This window comes from Nicotiana tabacum, chromosome 16, assembly GCF_000715075.1.
Source record: "Nicotiana tabacum cultivar K326 chromosome 16, ASM71507v2, whole genome shotgun sequence".
Lineage (NCBI taxonomy): Eukaryota > Viridiplantae > Streptophyta > Magnoliopsida > Solanales > Solanaceae > Nicotiana > Nicotiana tabacum.
The window spans coordinates 142,233,268-142,247,950 of NC_134095.1; the positions used below are offsets into that span (position 1 = coordinate 142,233,268).

Below are 14,683 nucleotides of genomic sequence, written 5' to 3' on the forward strand. Positions count from 1 at the left end.
CTGACCCGCATGAGCAAGACGCTTATGCCAACGTTCTGGACTAACTCGACTTGTAACATATGCATGAATACCGGAGGAGACAGTAGCATCTTTAGAAGATATGGGATAGAGAGGACCCGTACTACTAGACTGAAAAAGTATTTTCCCATCACCATTTACTTCACACAAAAACCAGAGTCAGAAAATTCAAAGATACAGTGATTATCCTTACAAAACTTATAATTAATAGAAAGAAGATTAGCACGAAGCGAAGGAACATGAAGAACATCATTTAGTTTGAAGGTGCGCAAGGCAGTGTGAAGGATAGAATTACCAACAGCTTTATTAAGGAACCATCACCAATGAAAATTTTGTCAGAACCAAAGTATGGAGGAGAATGAAGTATACTAGAGTTAGAAGACAAATGAGCGGAAGCGCCAGTGTACGGATAGCAGATAGTGTCATCAATTTTTATTGTAGCAAGAGAATGAGAGAGTACGATAGCATTTGCACTAGCTGAAGAATTTGTACAACAGTTCCGAGTAGTGTGACCAAATTCGTCGCACAACTGACATTGAACGGCGACAGAAGCAGCACCTAAAATGCCTGGAGTAGGGGCAACAAGTGGTTGTTGGTATGTTGTAGACGAAGAAAGCATCTGTTGAGCATAAGATTGTCGTTGTGGCTGAAAAGAGGAAGAACCATGGGAACGAGTAAACTGTTGCTGAGAGCCACGACCATTAGAAGAATTGCGACCACGACCATGACCTTTAAAAGAACCACGACCACGATGAGAGACTAGAGCAGTAGACTGAAGTTCATCATCTGTAGTGTTGCGAGAGGTGATGCGAGTTTCATGGGCGAGAAGAAGAGTTCGAGTCCTCTCAAATGAAGGCAGCGGTGATTGAGAAAGAACATTAGCCACCAAAGGATCATATTCAGTTGGAAGATTATTCAACAATTATTGCACAAATTCATCAATGGTTTGAGAAACACCAAGAGCGAGGAGAGAGTCTCTCAAGTGCTTGAACTTTTGAAGAAAGGCATACATAGACATGGATTCCTTACTCAAATTCCACATTTCAATCTTGATTTGAAGTTGGCTGACCGATGCATAATAATCCAGAAATAACTTATGGATGGATTCCCATGTTTCTTTGGCAATGAGTTCAGAAGTGGGATCAAAGATTTGTTGGAGAACTTCAACAGAGATAGTGGCATTTATCCAAAGAAGATCAATGGCATCTTCATGAAGCCATTGATCTAGGCATGGACGGCCAATGAATTTTGTGGCCTAAAGCCAAACTTTAGGAGGAGCATTAACTTTTTAATTTTTTTTAATTATTTATTTGAAGTTTATTTTTATTTTTTTGATTTTCTTAGATACAAAGTTATTTTTAATCAATAACTCCTAATTAGTATTTTTCAATTGACAATATAGCTAATCCATTTAACCTTTCTTGTGGCATTGTTGTTCTTAGGTAAGATTTTATCAATTTTAATTTTGGAAACTTCTTTCCGCTCAAGCAACAGTAACATGAATTATGAACACTATTCCATAAGTAATGTAGGCATTTGGAAAAAAATTAAATCTTTTTAGTTGATTAAGTGTATCAATTAAATTGTTATCTTCTAATTGTACTATTTTCTTAATACTTTTGATTCAAAAAATAAATCTAGACCATCAATATCGAATTGATTATTATGCTTTAAGGAACATTCAAGATTTAGGCAATATATTTTTCAAATTTCCAATACCTAGTGATCTTAATTTTTACTGCCAAATAGAAAACCAAAAATATTTTCATATGTTTTGAATTGTTCAATTCTATTTTGAAAAGAAAAAATAGTCTTGTCTATTATGTATAAAAGTAATCAACTCTAAAGAATTATTCGAAAGATTTTGAGATTTCATTATCAACATTCGCATCAAATTGTGACTTGCTATATATCACACGTTTCTTACGAAATTCGGGTTCGATATTCATTTCAAGTGCAATTTCCTTAGTAGAAATCATAGTTGTTACAAATCCTTCTTCTCTATATTTATTTAAGAAAGAAATCAAAGTTTTTCACTTTACATAACTCTTTTTTAAACTTATATATAATCTATTAGGTGTAACATAACTCTTTACATAACTCTTTTTTAAACTTATATATAGTAGAATCTGGGTTATTTTTTATAGGGGTGGGCTTTTGGTATTTCGGTTCGGTATTTAAGAATTTCGGTTCGGTATTCGGTTTATCAATTGTATATACCAAATACCGTACCATAATATTTCGGTACGGTTCGGTATTTCTTATTTTGGTTCGATACTATTTCGGTACGGTTTCAATTTAAACCAAATCTTCACCGTCTCCCCCTCCATTAACTAGCAAAATCTGGCGCCAACATTATTTTACCTTCAATTACTCTAATATTGTGCTTTCTTTTTCTTGATCCAGGCAATTTAAGTACAAATAATATAGGCCTGGCCATACAAACCTCTTATGCAGAATATCAGCGATCCTCCAATAATCATCAGCTTCAAAGGCTGCACGTGATATTAGTCTCATGGTTTGCATATTTGGTGCACTCAAATCTCCATTTGTTGCTTCTTCTGCCAGCCTTTAATACAAAAATGATAAGTAAGAAGAAACTGACTGAAAAGATAAATCAATGAAAGTTAGTTTTCAAAAAAAGTTACAGTTGAGGAGGAGTAACATCTGTAAGAGCCAGTCGAGCAGTCCTGATTTTCTCTCTGAGGAACAAGGAAGCCTGCCTTCTGAATTCATGTAACACAGGAGAATCCATGTCGAATTTGTGATGGGATAATCGATCAACTGAAATATATATATATATATATATAGTGTTTGAAAAAATTGTCGATGGGAATACAACTAACTACTCCATTAGCGTAACAACCAACAACTACTCTATAAAGTGGATTTGCGTATGTGACTGAGACTAATGGAACTATTAGGAAGGCTTCAACATTTGACAATTAGATATTCTAAAGACAAATACCGCAACGTCATAATGGAAATTTCCATTTGTCAAATGTAATCAGGCAGATTTTGCTAGTTAATGACAGGGACACCCAAATATTAATCTCACCTCGTTAAACTATTTCGGTATTTATCGAAATATCAATAATTCAATTTCTGTACCGAAATACCGAAAAAATCGAAACCGAAATACCAAATTAATTCGGTTCGATTCGGAATTCAGTTTTTCGGATTTTATACCCACCCCTAATTTTTGATATAGCAAAAAGGGAGGGAGAGGAACCATCAACAGGCCATATAAGATTGTACAATAGGAGAGAATTGAAAAAACTATGTCGCCGGAGCAAGTAATTGTTCAAGTCAAGAACAACTTTAACCAAACTTTTGATGTTGGGAATAGCAACCATATAATTGACATTGAAGATTTGAGTAGAAGAAATATAAGGGAGAAGCTTCAGAGCACATGATTGGAGATGGAATAGAAAGAAAGAAAAATAGTTAAGTAAGGAGTGGAGGTTTAGATTTAAATTGAAGGGGAAAACAGAGAAAAAAATGGAGTTTGGAAGGTAAAGGATCACTGTGGCTACTCTGATACCATGTAGAAAGATGTAAAGAGAGTAATTAGAATGGCTTGAGTTTTGCATTTTTAATACAACTATTTATATATATGTACACCAAATCATATCTGATCCTCTAATTATAAAAAAATATTACGCAAAACAATATCTGATCATATTATACAAAAATATTTTAAGAATCAAATTCTACATTATACAAAATCAATTAATCAAATACAGTTCTTAAGATTATACTCTATCATTAGTAGCTCATATAGCAATTCATTTTTTCTATTCGAGTTGCCAACAATTGATGCTGAATCAGGAGAATTCGATAGTTTCAGGAAGTATGGAGGGAGGAACAGAACTTCAACTTTCTTGGCTTGAGAGAATCCTTAGGCAAATAGTTTCAGAGTTTATTTCTCTTATGACTCAGATTTTGCAAGAGCTTTCTGATAGCACAGTTGAATCGATAAAGAAATCCTTGAGAAGCCTAATTGCAATTTTTTTTATAAGGATGGTGTCCGAGCCCACTTGCGTGCACCTCGACTAATTCCACGAGATACATGTCCCACCAGAAACAAGTACCAAGTAACTCTGCCACCAAGGTTTGGACATATAAGAAGAAATCACTTAATGTTTTTGCATCCGTTAGAATTTGAACTTCAAACCTCATGGTTCTCAACCACTTCATTGATTTGAAATTGCAGTTTCGGAGAAGAAAGATTTGTTGGTACGCCTTCAGAACAAGCTTAATGGCAGATTTGATCTTACCATATTTGAGACTATCAAAATGCAATAAGACTCAACTGGAAATTTTTGTTGCCATCAAAATGGGTCTTGTAAGCTTCTTATCTTTGGAAAACCACCTTCAAGCCACTAAATTGATGGAGATTTGTTCACTTGAAGGTTGTCGAGATATATACTGGTGGTACTTGTTGATAATTGTGACTGCCAACTTTTTCGAGAAATAAAGGATTCTAAGGGGAGCCTTGGCGTAACTTATAAAGTTGTTGTCATATGACTAGGAGGTTACGAATTCGAATCATGGAAACAGTCTCTTGCAGAAATATACAGTAATCGTTGCATAGTCCCTTGTGGTCCGACCCTTCCCGAACCTCGAACATAGCAGAAGCTTAGTGCACTGTACTGCCTTTTTAAGGGATTCTGCAGCGCATGCATGTCTCAAGTATGTTAGAACTTTGATTACACCAAAAATACTTGCAGTTGAGTAGGCTGTGACACATGCTCACATTGGTATCAACGGGCCATTTGGAATAACTAAGATGCAATTTCACTATCTTTGTTGTGGTCCCGCTAATGAACTATTTGGTTTTGCTAGAAATTATTAGGTGTTTTCCATAATTTTCTTACCATATTTGGTTTTCCTATTTGTTGAAGGAAAGGGCAATATAATTACCTTAATTGGATTTTCCTTTTTGTAGAAGAAAATTATAATTCTCCTATACTTGGCTAGTCCTTTTTCTTGTAGGAAAAAGTTTGGAGTTCTATAAATTGAATATCCCTCCTTCTCATTCAGTAGCATCCACAATGTAGCCATAGGGGCTTCAGAGTAGTGATTATGGGAAGAACTTTACGGGACAAGTGTTAGTGTGTCACTTGTGTTTGCCTCTTCGTGAGGTTGTTCTCTCGATATTTTGTACTCTCTTTTTATATAGTAGATTGCTCATCTCCGCCGTGGATGTAGGTCAATTGACCGAACCACGTTAAATGTTTGTGTCTCTTTTGGTATATTTCTCCTTTGTTGTATGATTTATCGTCGCTCAAGGTTTGCTTTGCTAGCTTCTGCATGACACCTGATTTTTCGGTCCTAACAAGTGGAATCAGAGCAAGGTTCAAGACAGGTTCATCTTGGCGGGTTCAGTTCTAGCCGCAACATATTTGACGATAATCGTAATTTTTTCTGAGAAATTTGACCAGTGTGCTACGCACGTTGAGACAAACTTTGTGGTGGAGATTTGGAGATACAACCTGTTGAAGGTTATGTGAAGAAGGTGGATCAAGTTTATTTTGTCAGAAAATTCTGGCCAAGGGAGAGAATTGTTAGGTGTTTGTCATAATTTTCTTACCATATTTGGTTTTCCTATTTGTTGAAGGAAAGGGCAATATAATTACCTTAATTGGGTTTTCCTTTTTGTATAAGGAAATTATAATTCTCCTATACTTGGCTAGTCCTTTTTCTTGTAGGAAAAAGTTTGGAGTTCTATATATAAATTGAAGATCCCTCCTTCTCATTCAGTAGCATCCACAATGTAGCCATAGGGGCTTGAGAGTAGTGTTTAGGGGGAGAACTATACGGGACAAGTGTTAGTGTGTCACTTGTGTTTGCCTCTTCATGAGGTTGTTCTCTCGATATTTTGTACTCTCTTTTTACATAATGGATTGCCCATCTCCGCCGTGGATGTAGGTCAGTTGACTGAACCACGTTAAATGTTTGTGTCTCTTTTGGTATATTTCTCCTTTGTTGTATGATTTATCGTCGCTCAAGGTTTGCTTTGCTAGCTTCTGCATGACACCTGATTTTTCGGTCTTAACAAGTGGAATCAGAGCAAGGTTCAAGAGAGGTTCATCTTGGCGGGTTCAGTTCTAGCCGCAACATATTTGACGATAATCGTGATTTTTTTCTCAGAAATTTGACCAGTGTGCTACGCACGTTGAGACAAACTTTGTGGTGGAGATTTGGAGATGCAACCTGTTAAAGGCTATGTGAAGAAGGTGGATCAAGTTTATTTTGTCAGAAAATTCTGGCCAAGGGGGAGAATTGTTAGGTGTTTGCCATAATTTTCTTACCATATTTGATTTTCCTATTTGTTGAAGGAAAGGGCAATATAATTACCTTAATTGGGTTTTTCTTTTTGTAGAAAGAAATTATAATTCTCCTATACTTGGCTAGTCCTTTTTCTTGTAGGAAAAAGTTTGGAGTTCTATAAATTAAAGATTTGTCCTTCTCATTCAGTAACATCCACAATGTAGCCATAGGGGCTTGAGAGTAGTGTTTAGGGGGAGAACTTTACGGGACAAGTGTTAGTGTGTCACTTGTGTTTGCCTCTTCGTGAGGTTGTTCTCTCGATATTTTGTACTCTCTTTTTATATAGTGGATTGCTCATATCCCCCGTGGATGTAGGTTAGTTGACCGAACCACATTAAATATTTGTGTCTCTTTTGGTATATTTCTCCTTTGTTGTATGATTTATCGTCGCCCAAGGTTTGCTTTGCTAGCATCTGCATGACACCTGATTTTTCGGTCCTAACAAGTGGAATCAGAGCGAGGTTCAAGACAGGTTCATCTTGGCGGGTTCAATTCTAGCCGCAACATATTTGACGATAATCGTGATTTTTTCTGAGAAATTTGACCAGTGTGCTATGCACGTTGAGACAAACTTTGTGGTGGAGATTTGGAGATGCAACCTGTTGAAGGCTATGTGAAGAATGTGGATCAAGTTTATTTTGTCAGAAAATTCTGGCTAAAGGGGAGAATTGTTAGGTGTTTGCCATAATTTTTTTACCATATTTGATTTTCCTATTTGTTGAAGGAAAGGGCAATATATTTACCTTAATTGGGTTTCCTTTTTGTAGAAAGAAATTATAATTCTCCTATGTTTCGCTAGTCCTTTTTTCTTGTAGGAAAAGGTTTGGAGTTCTATATATAAATTGAAGATCCCTCCTTCTCATTCAGTAGCATCCACAATGTAGCCATAGGGGCTTGAGAGTAGTATTTAGGGGAGAGAACTTTACGGGGCAAGTGTTAGTGTATCACTTGTGTTTGCCTCTTCGTGAGGTTGTTCTCTCGATATTTTGTACTCTCTTTTTATATAGTGGATTGCTCATCTTCGCTGAGGATGTAGGTCAGTTGACCGAACCACGTTAAATGTTTGTGTTTCTTTTGGTATATTTCTCCTTTGTTGTATAATTTATCGTCGCTCAAGGTTTGCTTTGCTAGCTTCTGCATGACACCTGATTTTTCGGTCCTAACAAGTGGAATCAGAGCGAGGTTCAAGACAGGTTCATCTTGGCGGTTCTGTTCTAGCCGCAACATATTTGACGATAATCGTGATTTTTTTCTGAGAAATTTGACCAGTATGCTACGCACGTTGAGACAAACTTTGTGGTGGAGATTTGGAGATGCAACCTGTTGAAGGCTATGTGAAAAAGGTGGATCAAGTTTATTTTGTCAGAAAATTCTGGCCAAGGGGGAGAATTGTTAGGTGTTTGCCATAATTTTCTTACCATATTTGATTTTCCTATTTGTTGAAGGAAAGGGCAATATAATTACCTTAATTGGGTTTTCCTTTTTGTAGAAAGAAAATTATAATTTTTCTATACTTGGCTAGTCCTTTTTCTTGTAGGAAAAGGTTTGGAGTTCTATAAATTGAAGATTTGTCCTTCTCATTCAGTAGCATCCACAATGTAGCCATAGGGGCTTGAGAGTAGTGTTTAGGTGGAGAACTTACGGGACAAGTGTTAGTGTGTCACTTGTGTTTGCCTCTTCGTGAGGTTGTTCTCTCGATATTTTGTACTCTCTTTTTATATAGTGGATTGCTCATCTCCCCCGTGGATGTAGGTTAGTTGACCGAACCACGTTAAATATTTGTGTCTCTTTTGGTATATTTCTCCTTTGTTGTATGATTTATCGTCGCTCAAGGTTTGCTTTGCTAGCTTCTGCATGACACCTGATTTTTTGGTCCTAACAAGTGGAATCAGAGCGAGGTTAAGACAGGTTCATCTTAGCGGGTTTAATTCTAGCCGCAACATATTTGACGATAATCGTGATTTTTTCTGAGAAATTTGACCAGTGTGCTACGCACGTTGAGACAAACTTTGTGGTGGAGATTTGGAGATGCAACCTGTTGAAGGCTATGTGAAGAAGGTGGATCAAGTTTATTTTGTCAGAAAATTCTGGCTAAAGGGGAGAATTGTTAGGTGTTTGCCATAATTTTCTTACCATATTTGATTTTCCTATTTGTTAAAGGAAAGGGCAATATAATTACCTTAATTGGGTTTTCCTTTTTGTAGAAAGAAATTATAATTCTCCTATGTTTCGCTAGTCCTTTTTTCTTGTAGGAAAAGGTTTGGAGTTCTATATATAAATTGAAGATCCCTCCTTCTCATTCAGTAGCATCCACAATGTAGCCATAGGGGCTTGAGAGTAGTATTTAGGGGAGAGAACTTTACGGGGCAAGTGTTAGTGTATCACTTGTGTTTGCCTCTTCGTGAGGTTGTTCTCTCGATATTTTGTACTCTCTTTTTATATAGTGGATTGCTCATCTTCGCTGAGGATGTAGGTCAGTTGACCGAACCACGTTAAATGTTTGTGTTTCTTTTGGTATATTTCTCCTTTGTTGTATAATTTATCGTCGCTCAAGGTTTGCTTTGCTAGCTTCTGCATGACACCTGATTTTTCGGTCCTAACAGAAATGTGTGCAGGTATTGTGCAAAGGACTGGGGTGAGGAAATCCTAATAAAAGAACATGACTATGTTGAAAATTTTTCTATGGAAGTGAAGATTTTAAAGGCAAAGAGTTGCATCTTGTAACTTATGGATTGCGCAACAGGCTAGAGGAAAAGTTGATCATTTCTCCTTCAGACCCCTGCAATTTCATCATTCAATTTTTTAACTGTGAGTATCAAGCCAAACCTTATCCTTTGTAATTCAACTGTTAGATTTTGTGTTATTTGTCGTCCCTGCAGACAAAGGAGCATATCTCTATGGTAAAGCTTAACTATCTCTCTCTTTGCATTTGTCTGTTTTCTTTCTTTCATCTTATTCCCTTTATATGCTTGTCCGTTGCTTCTGTAGTTTAAAATTTATATGGTTGATGAGGATGTTTTATCCACACATAAACCTTAGTTTCCTTTTTTACCACAACAGTTAATCTCATCATATATGGTAGTTAAATTCCGAGGCATTTAGCATTTGGAGAAAATATGAATAATCCATCCACTCTGCTACACAGTTTCTAGCAGCTATTATTTGGAAATTGTAACGGAAATGATGGATAAAGAAGCTCTTTAATAAATGATTTTATTAGTAGACATTTCATTTCACTCTCTAGTACAGAAAACAGGTCAATAAAATAGACCATATATATCTGTTACAACTAGTATTATCATCATCACACAGGGACACTAACCCCGACTGGGATGGAGACTAGTAAACTATATAGCAAAATGACCTACAAAAAATAGCTTATAAAATAAAGCTATATATAACTAAACAAAAATAGTACTACTAGTAAAGTGAACTCCTCGATCGATCATCAGCTGCAGGTATATGCATCCTCACCAATTGACTGAGGCATTCCATCTTGTAAACAATCAATTGGAGGTATCGTTAACGTTTGTTGAATCCCATACGCGTTCCAACAGAAAGGATCATCGACAAGCTCGCCTTCGTGTGGAAGAAGTTCAACTTCAGACATTGTAATATTAGTACAGGCAATGGTATCACTACAGGCAAAGTGAATTGGAGCACTTCTAACATCGTACGTGCCTTTAATGTTCCTGTACGAGATGTCTTTAACACAAACTGCAGATGTTTCGTTTTGACAGCCTTTTGTCATGCAGTAATATTGGTCTATGATTATGCAGTTGCGCACATTTTCCATTTGAATTGTGTCGAATGATAATCCTGTTACTGATCCTGATCCTCCTTGCCATGTTTTTATTCTTACTCCGTTGTCTGAGTCTCGTATTATGGCGTTCCGGACTGTTATGTTTGATACACATGCCTGGCTATGGTGCACCCCTAGGCTCCCAATGCTGCACCAAAAATACGCGATTATTTGAGCCAGAGGCGTAGCTATCTATGTCGAAAGGTGGTTGGTTATTAGAGGCAGTTGACCACTCTGTCATATATATATTATATATATATATATATATATATATATATATATATATATATATATATATATATCAAATAATATTAATTAAACAAAGAATTTATTTTGCTACTGATTGCGGAGCAAATGAAAATGAAAGTATTCCACTTTTTGAAAATTATTTCAAAAATATAAGGTGTCTTTACACAAATAGCCGGTCGAATTTACTGTTTACTTTTTCTAGCCAGTATACATAGATTATACAATGATCATACATAATTATATACATATATATGTCGACTATTTTAAGTTTAGGGGCTAGTGTAAGCGGTTATTTAAGTATAATCTACGTATATAGGCTAGAAAAAGCAGACAATAAATTCGACCGGCTATTTGTATAAAGATCCATTATATTTTAAAATATAAATACTCCATGACGAATGAAAAATGGAAGGAGCATGTCTTTTGCAAATCTTTTTCTTTAAATTTTTTTAAAAAAAAAACTAAAGGTAAATATACATAATTAATTTTTTAGAAACTAACAACTCAAAATAGCTTGGTGGAGAAAAAGGAAAGAAAAAGAGAGGTTTGATATATTATAGTCTTGTGATGCATCCCAATGACATGATTTTTTAATTAAGAAGATGAAAAAGACAAATCTTGTCCTTATTAGAAAAATAAGATTCAGCTTTCTGTTATTTAATTCATAAATTGAGGGTAAGGACAGTAGGTCAAGTTCCCACGAAAAAATTAGAAACAGAAAAAGTACCTGATCCCGTGACTGGGCCCACATGTGACGGCTTCAATATCAACGTTTGAACTGCCAGGTCCAATTGATATACAATCATCGCCTGATAAAACCAGATTTCATTTTAAAAAACATTAATAAATGGCATCACCGATCCATGCGGAATCAAAATTTGAAATTTATGGATTTTAAATTTACCATAAAATTCATAGCTCTATCTTAATTATTGAATTCGTAATTGAATTTATTATATATATATATATATAATAAATTTTTAATACAAATATAATATTTAAGCAAAAGTGATTCGATCCGGCCGAATTCGCACTTATAGGCTAGCTTCGCTTCTGATCACCGACTTGACGGTGTAAGATAAACCGAACCGTCAACCAACGTTTATACTAATAATAATAACATGATATTTATATGCAGAAAATATGTCATTTTACTATTAATTTGATATGAACATCAAAGGAGTAAGTTTATAGGAAGAAAAAGCTAAGAGAGAGAAAGAGTTATGGTTAATTATGTACCATTGGCTATAACGGAGTTGTAGATTCCCACGGACTTGGTGTTCTCAATGTGAATTCCATCGGTGTTTGGGCTAAGTTTAGGGGAAGAAATTGACAATTGGTCAATTAATACTCCTTCACACCCATCAAATTTCATGTGGAACATTGGACTGTTTTGTATTCTTAAACCTCTCACCACCAAATTTGAGCTCATGAAAAACCTTATCATCTGCCAAAAATATTCATACAAACAAAAGTTACATTATGAAAATTTTAAATTAAAACAAAAAACACTTAAAGGGGTCGTTTGGTTCGGAACAAGTAGAATTAGATGTAATACTAAGATTTTAATATAAAACTTATATCGATTTTAATTAACATCAGTAATTAAACATGAGATAAATATAATTTTAAATTTTATATTGGAATTAATCTTGTGAGAATACACTAAAATTGTTGTTGTATATATCATAATTAATATTACAAACCAAACCAAAGAAGTATCATTTGAGAAGAGAGAGGAAGTGGGCTAGCTTACAGCAGGGCTATCACATGGTCCAGGTAAAGTTGAGCCATTAGGTCCCTGAAAAATGACAAATGGAATTTTATTAATTACCATAAGAACTAACATTCACGAGAATCATCTAACTCTATGCTTATTAATATACTACTAGTATTTTTTTAGTATTTAAGTTATGTGCATTGATGATTAAAAAAATATTTACACAATTAGGTCAGTTAAAAAATAATTGCACGTAACTATATTATGTAACATTAATTGTTAGTCTTTGATAAATGATAAGTAACTTGTACAACAACTCAAATTATGATTGCATATAATTTAAATTCTATTTTTGAACCGATGAAAAATGACATAAATTGAATTAATCCAATTAGAAAGAGAGACAAAGAGACAGAGAGAAAGACACTAATATTATCACGGAACCTTTTAAACTTGTCTCTTCTTCTTCTTTTTTTTAAACTAAAAATGAACCAAAAAATAAATAGAGGAAAAAAGACTTACCCTATGAGGTTTGCAAGGTAATTCCCACCATTTTTCACCGTTACCTTCAATAGTACCAGTGCCGGTAAAAGTCATATTATCAAGTCGGTAAAACACAAGCCATTGCTTGTTACTATCTTCTTTTGGCCAACAATCTGGTCCATCTGGTGGCATTAGGATCCCATTTACCTATTTATAACATGCAAAGAACAAAATTACTTATTGTATACACCTTTATTTTCTCAAATTGAGTTTTGCATTTGACTTTAAATTTCAAAATTTTCGGGAGAAATTAAAAGATGTTAATTTTTTAAAAGTTTAAATATACAAATTGTAGGAATAATTGAAGAATATGAAATATATACATTCAAAAAGGAATATTATAACCAATAGACATTTTAATATATATGTCAGTTAAAGAAACAAATATTAGATTCTTTTTTTGCTGGAAAGAAAATGCCGTTTAGCTATGACCCTAAAAAAATAAAAACAATATTGAACAAAATATCTACTTACAAAAAATAAATGAGAAAGTATAAATAACTATAACTTAAAATCTCATATTGTATCAAACTATGGCTTCTACCTCTGCCACAGGAAATAAAGTGACTCAATTGAATCTCCTTCGTTCAAAAATCGTACTGCACAAATAGTGCAAAAATAATTTTTTCATATTTATATAAATTTTTGAATTCCCTTACTAAAATTTCTGGCACGCTATTACTTTTAGTCCCCCGTCCAACATCAGAGAGAGTAGAGAATTTTTTTAAAGAAATTATTAAGAAAGAAAAGGAAAAAGAAAACATAAATATATGTTCTTACTTGAAATTCAAGTCCAGGTTTACAAGGGCCAGAGAAAATGGTAGAAGTGATCATAAAAACATGGTCAGCTGGAGCTAAAACCACAGCTGATTCAACTTGACATGCTTCTTTCCAAGCAGCTCTGAATGCATCAGTGTCATCCGTTGAGCCATCTCCTATGGCTCCATACTCAGTCACGTCGAAAACGCAACCAGAATCTGAATTAGTCGAACCAGCAGGACCTCCGTAACTCGGGTCCGACGGAACAACATTACTAGCAGGAGAAGAAGCTGGTGGTTGTTCATCAACATGAACATCAACAGGACTAGGAGCATAACTAATATTTTTGCTCTTTGGTTTCTTGGAAAAATGATGTCTTCCTTCTACATTGATTAAATGACTAAAGAATAACAACATAATAGTAAACCATAATAAGCGAAGTATCTCCATTGAAGGTGGGAATTGAGAAAATATTAAAGGAGCCAAAAAAAACTTTATCGTACTATAGTGTTATTTTTGTGTGTGTGTGTGTTTTTTTTATGTGGCAAGACACAAGAATCATATGAAGTTGAGGCTGTAAATTTATAGTGAAAAAGGGGTTCGTAAAGTTGAGAGTTGGAAACACGTGGCAAGTTTAGGTTGATCAATCAGTCGTTGTCTACAAGAATGGTTCTATTTCACGGGAGAACATAACTAAAATTGGGGTTTTGAGATTGAGAAATTTTTACAACAATATGTGAAGACTCTTGGTTGTTTGACTAGTGGGTCCCACTACTACCACTATATTTTTGCCACGTTTTCCTCTTTCTCTTTTGTTTCCTGCCCACTCTCGTGAGTTTATATATCAGTAACCTTAGGAAAAGAAAATTACCTACATACTTAAAAAGACAGCATTTACAAATAGTTAAGTAGATTTTGACAGTACAAGAAATAGAGATTCAAAGTTGAGATTTAAAAAAAAAAAGAGAGAAAAAAGAGTTGCATTAATATGGTGGGGGAGTGGAGTAGAAAGAAATGGGGAATTTAGAAGTGTTTATTTGGGTGGTAGAGGGGTTGACTAGATTCACAAATAAATATTTGTAGATATTTAGACTATTTCTTAAACATGAGTGCACTACTAAAAAAAAGGAGAAAAAAAGGTAATAAGTGGAGATTGATCCCTATTCTTAGGATAAATACCTCAACATTCAACCGAGTACACCATTCAATATTTTTGTAGCATGGAGAACAACATATAATATAAGATTAATTTTATA

The 14,683-nt window shown here is 34.7% G+C and overlaps 1 protein-coding gene across 1 annotated transcript; it reads right to left on the reverse strand.

Moving 5' to 3' along the window:
* Positions 1–9,553: 9,553 nt before the first annotated feature.
* LOC107761253 (polygalacturonase At1g48100) lies at positions 9,554–13,982 on the reverse strand. The gene is made up of 6 exons (XM_016579460.2): positions 13,449–13,982; positions 12,648–12,815; positions 12,162–12,206; positions 11,645–11,852; positions 11,133–11,214; positions 9,554–10,304 (listed from the first exon to the last, which is right to left on the reverse strand). The coding sequence occupies exons 1-6, from the start codon at positions 13,875–13,877 to the stop codon at positions 9,803–9,805; spliced, it is 1,434 nt and encodes a 477-aa protein (XP_016434946.1). The 5' UTR covers positions 13,878–13,982; the 3' UTR covers positions 9,554–9,802.
* Between the last annotated feature and the right edge of the window lie 701 nt (positions 13,983–14,683).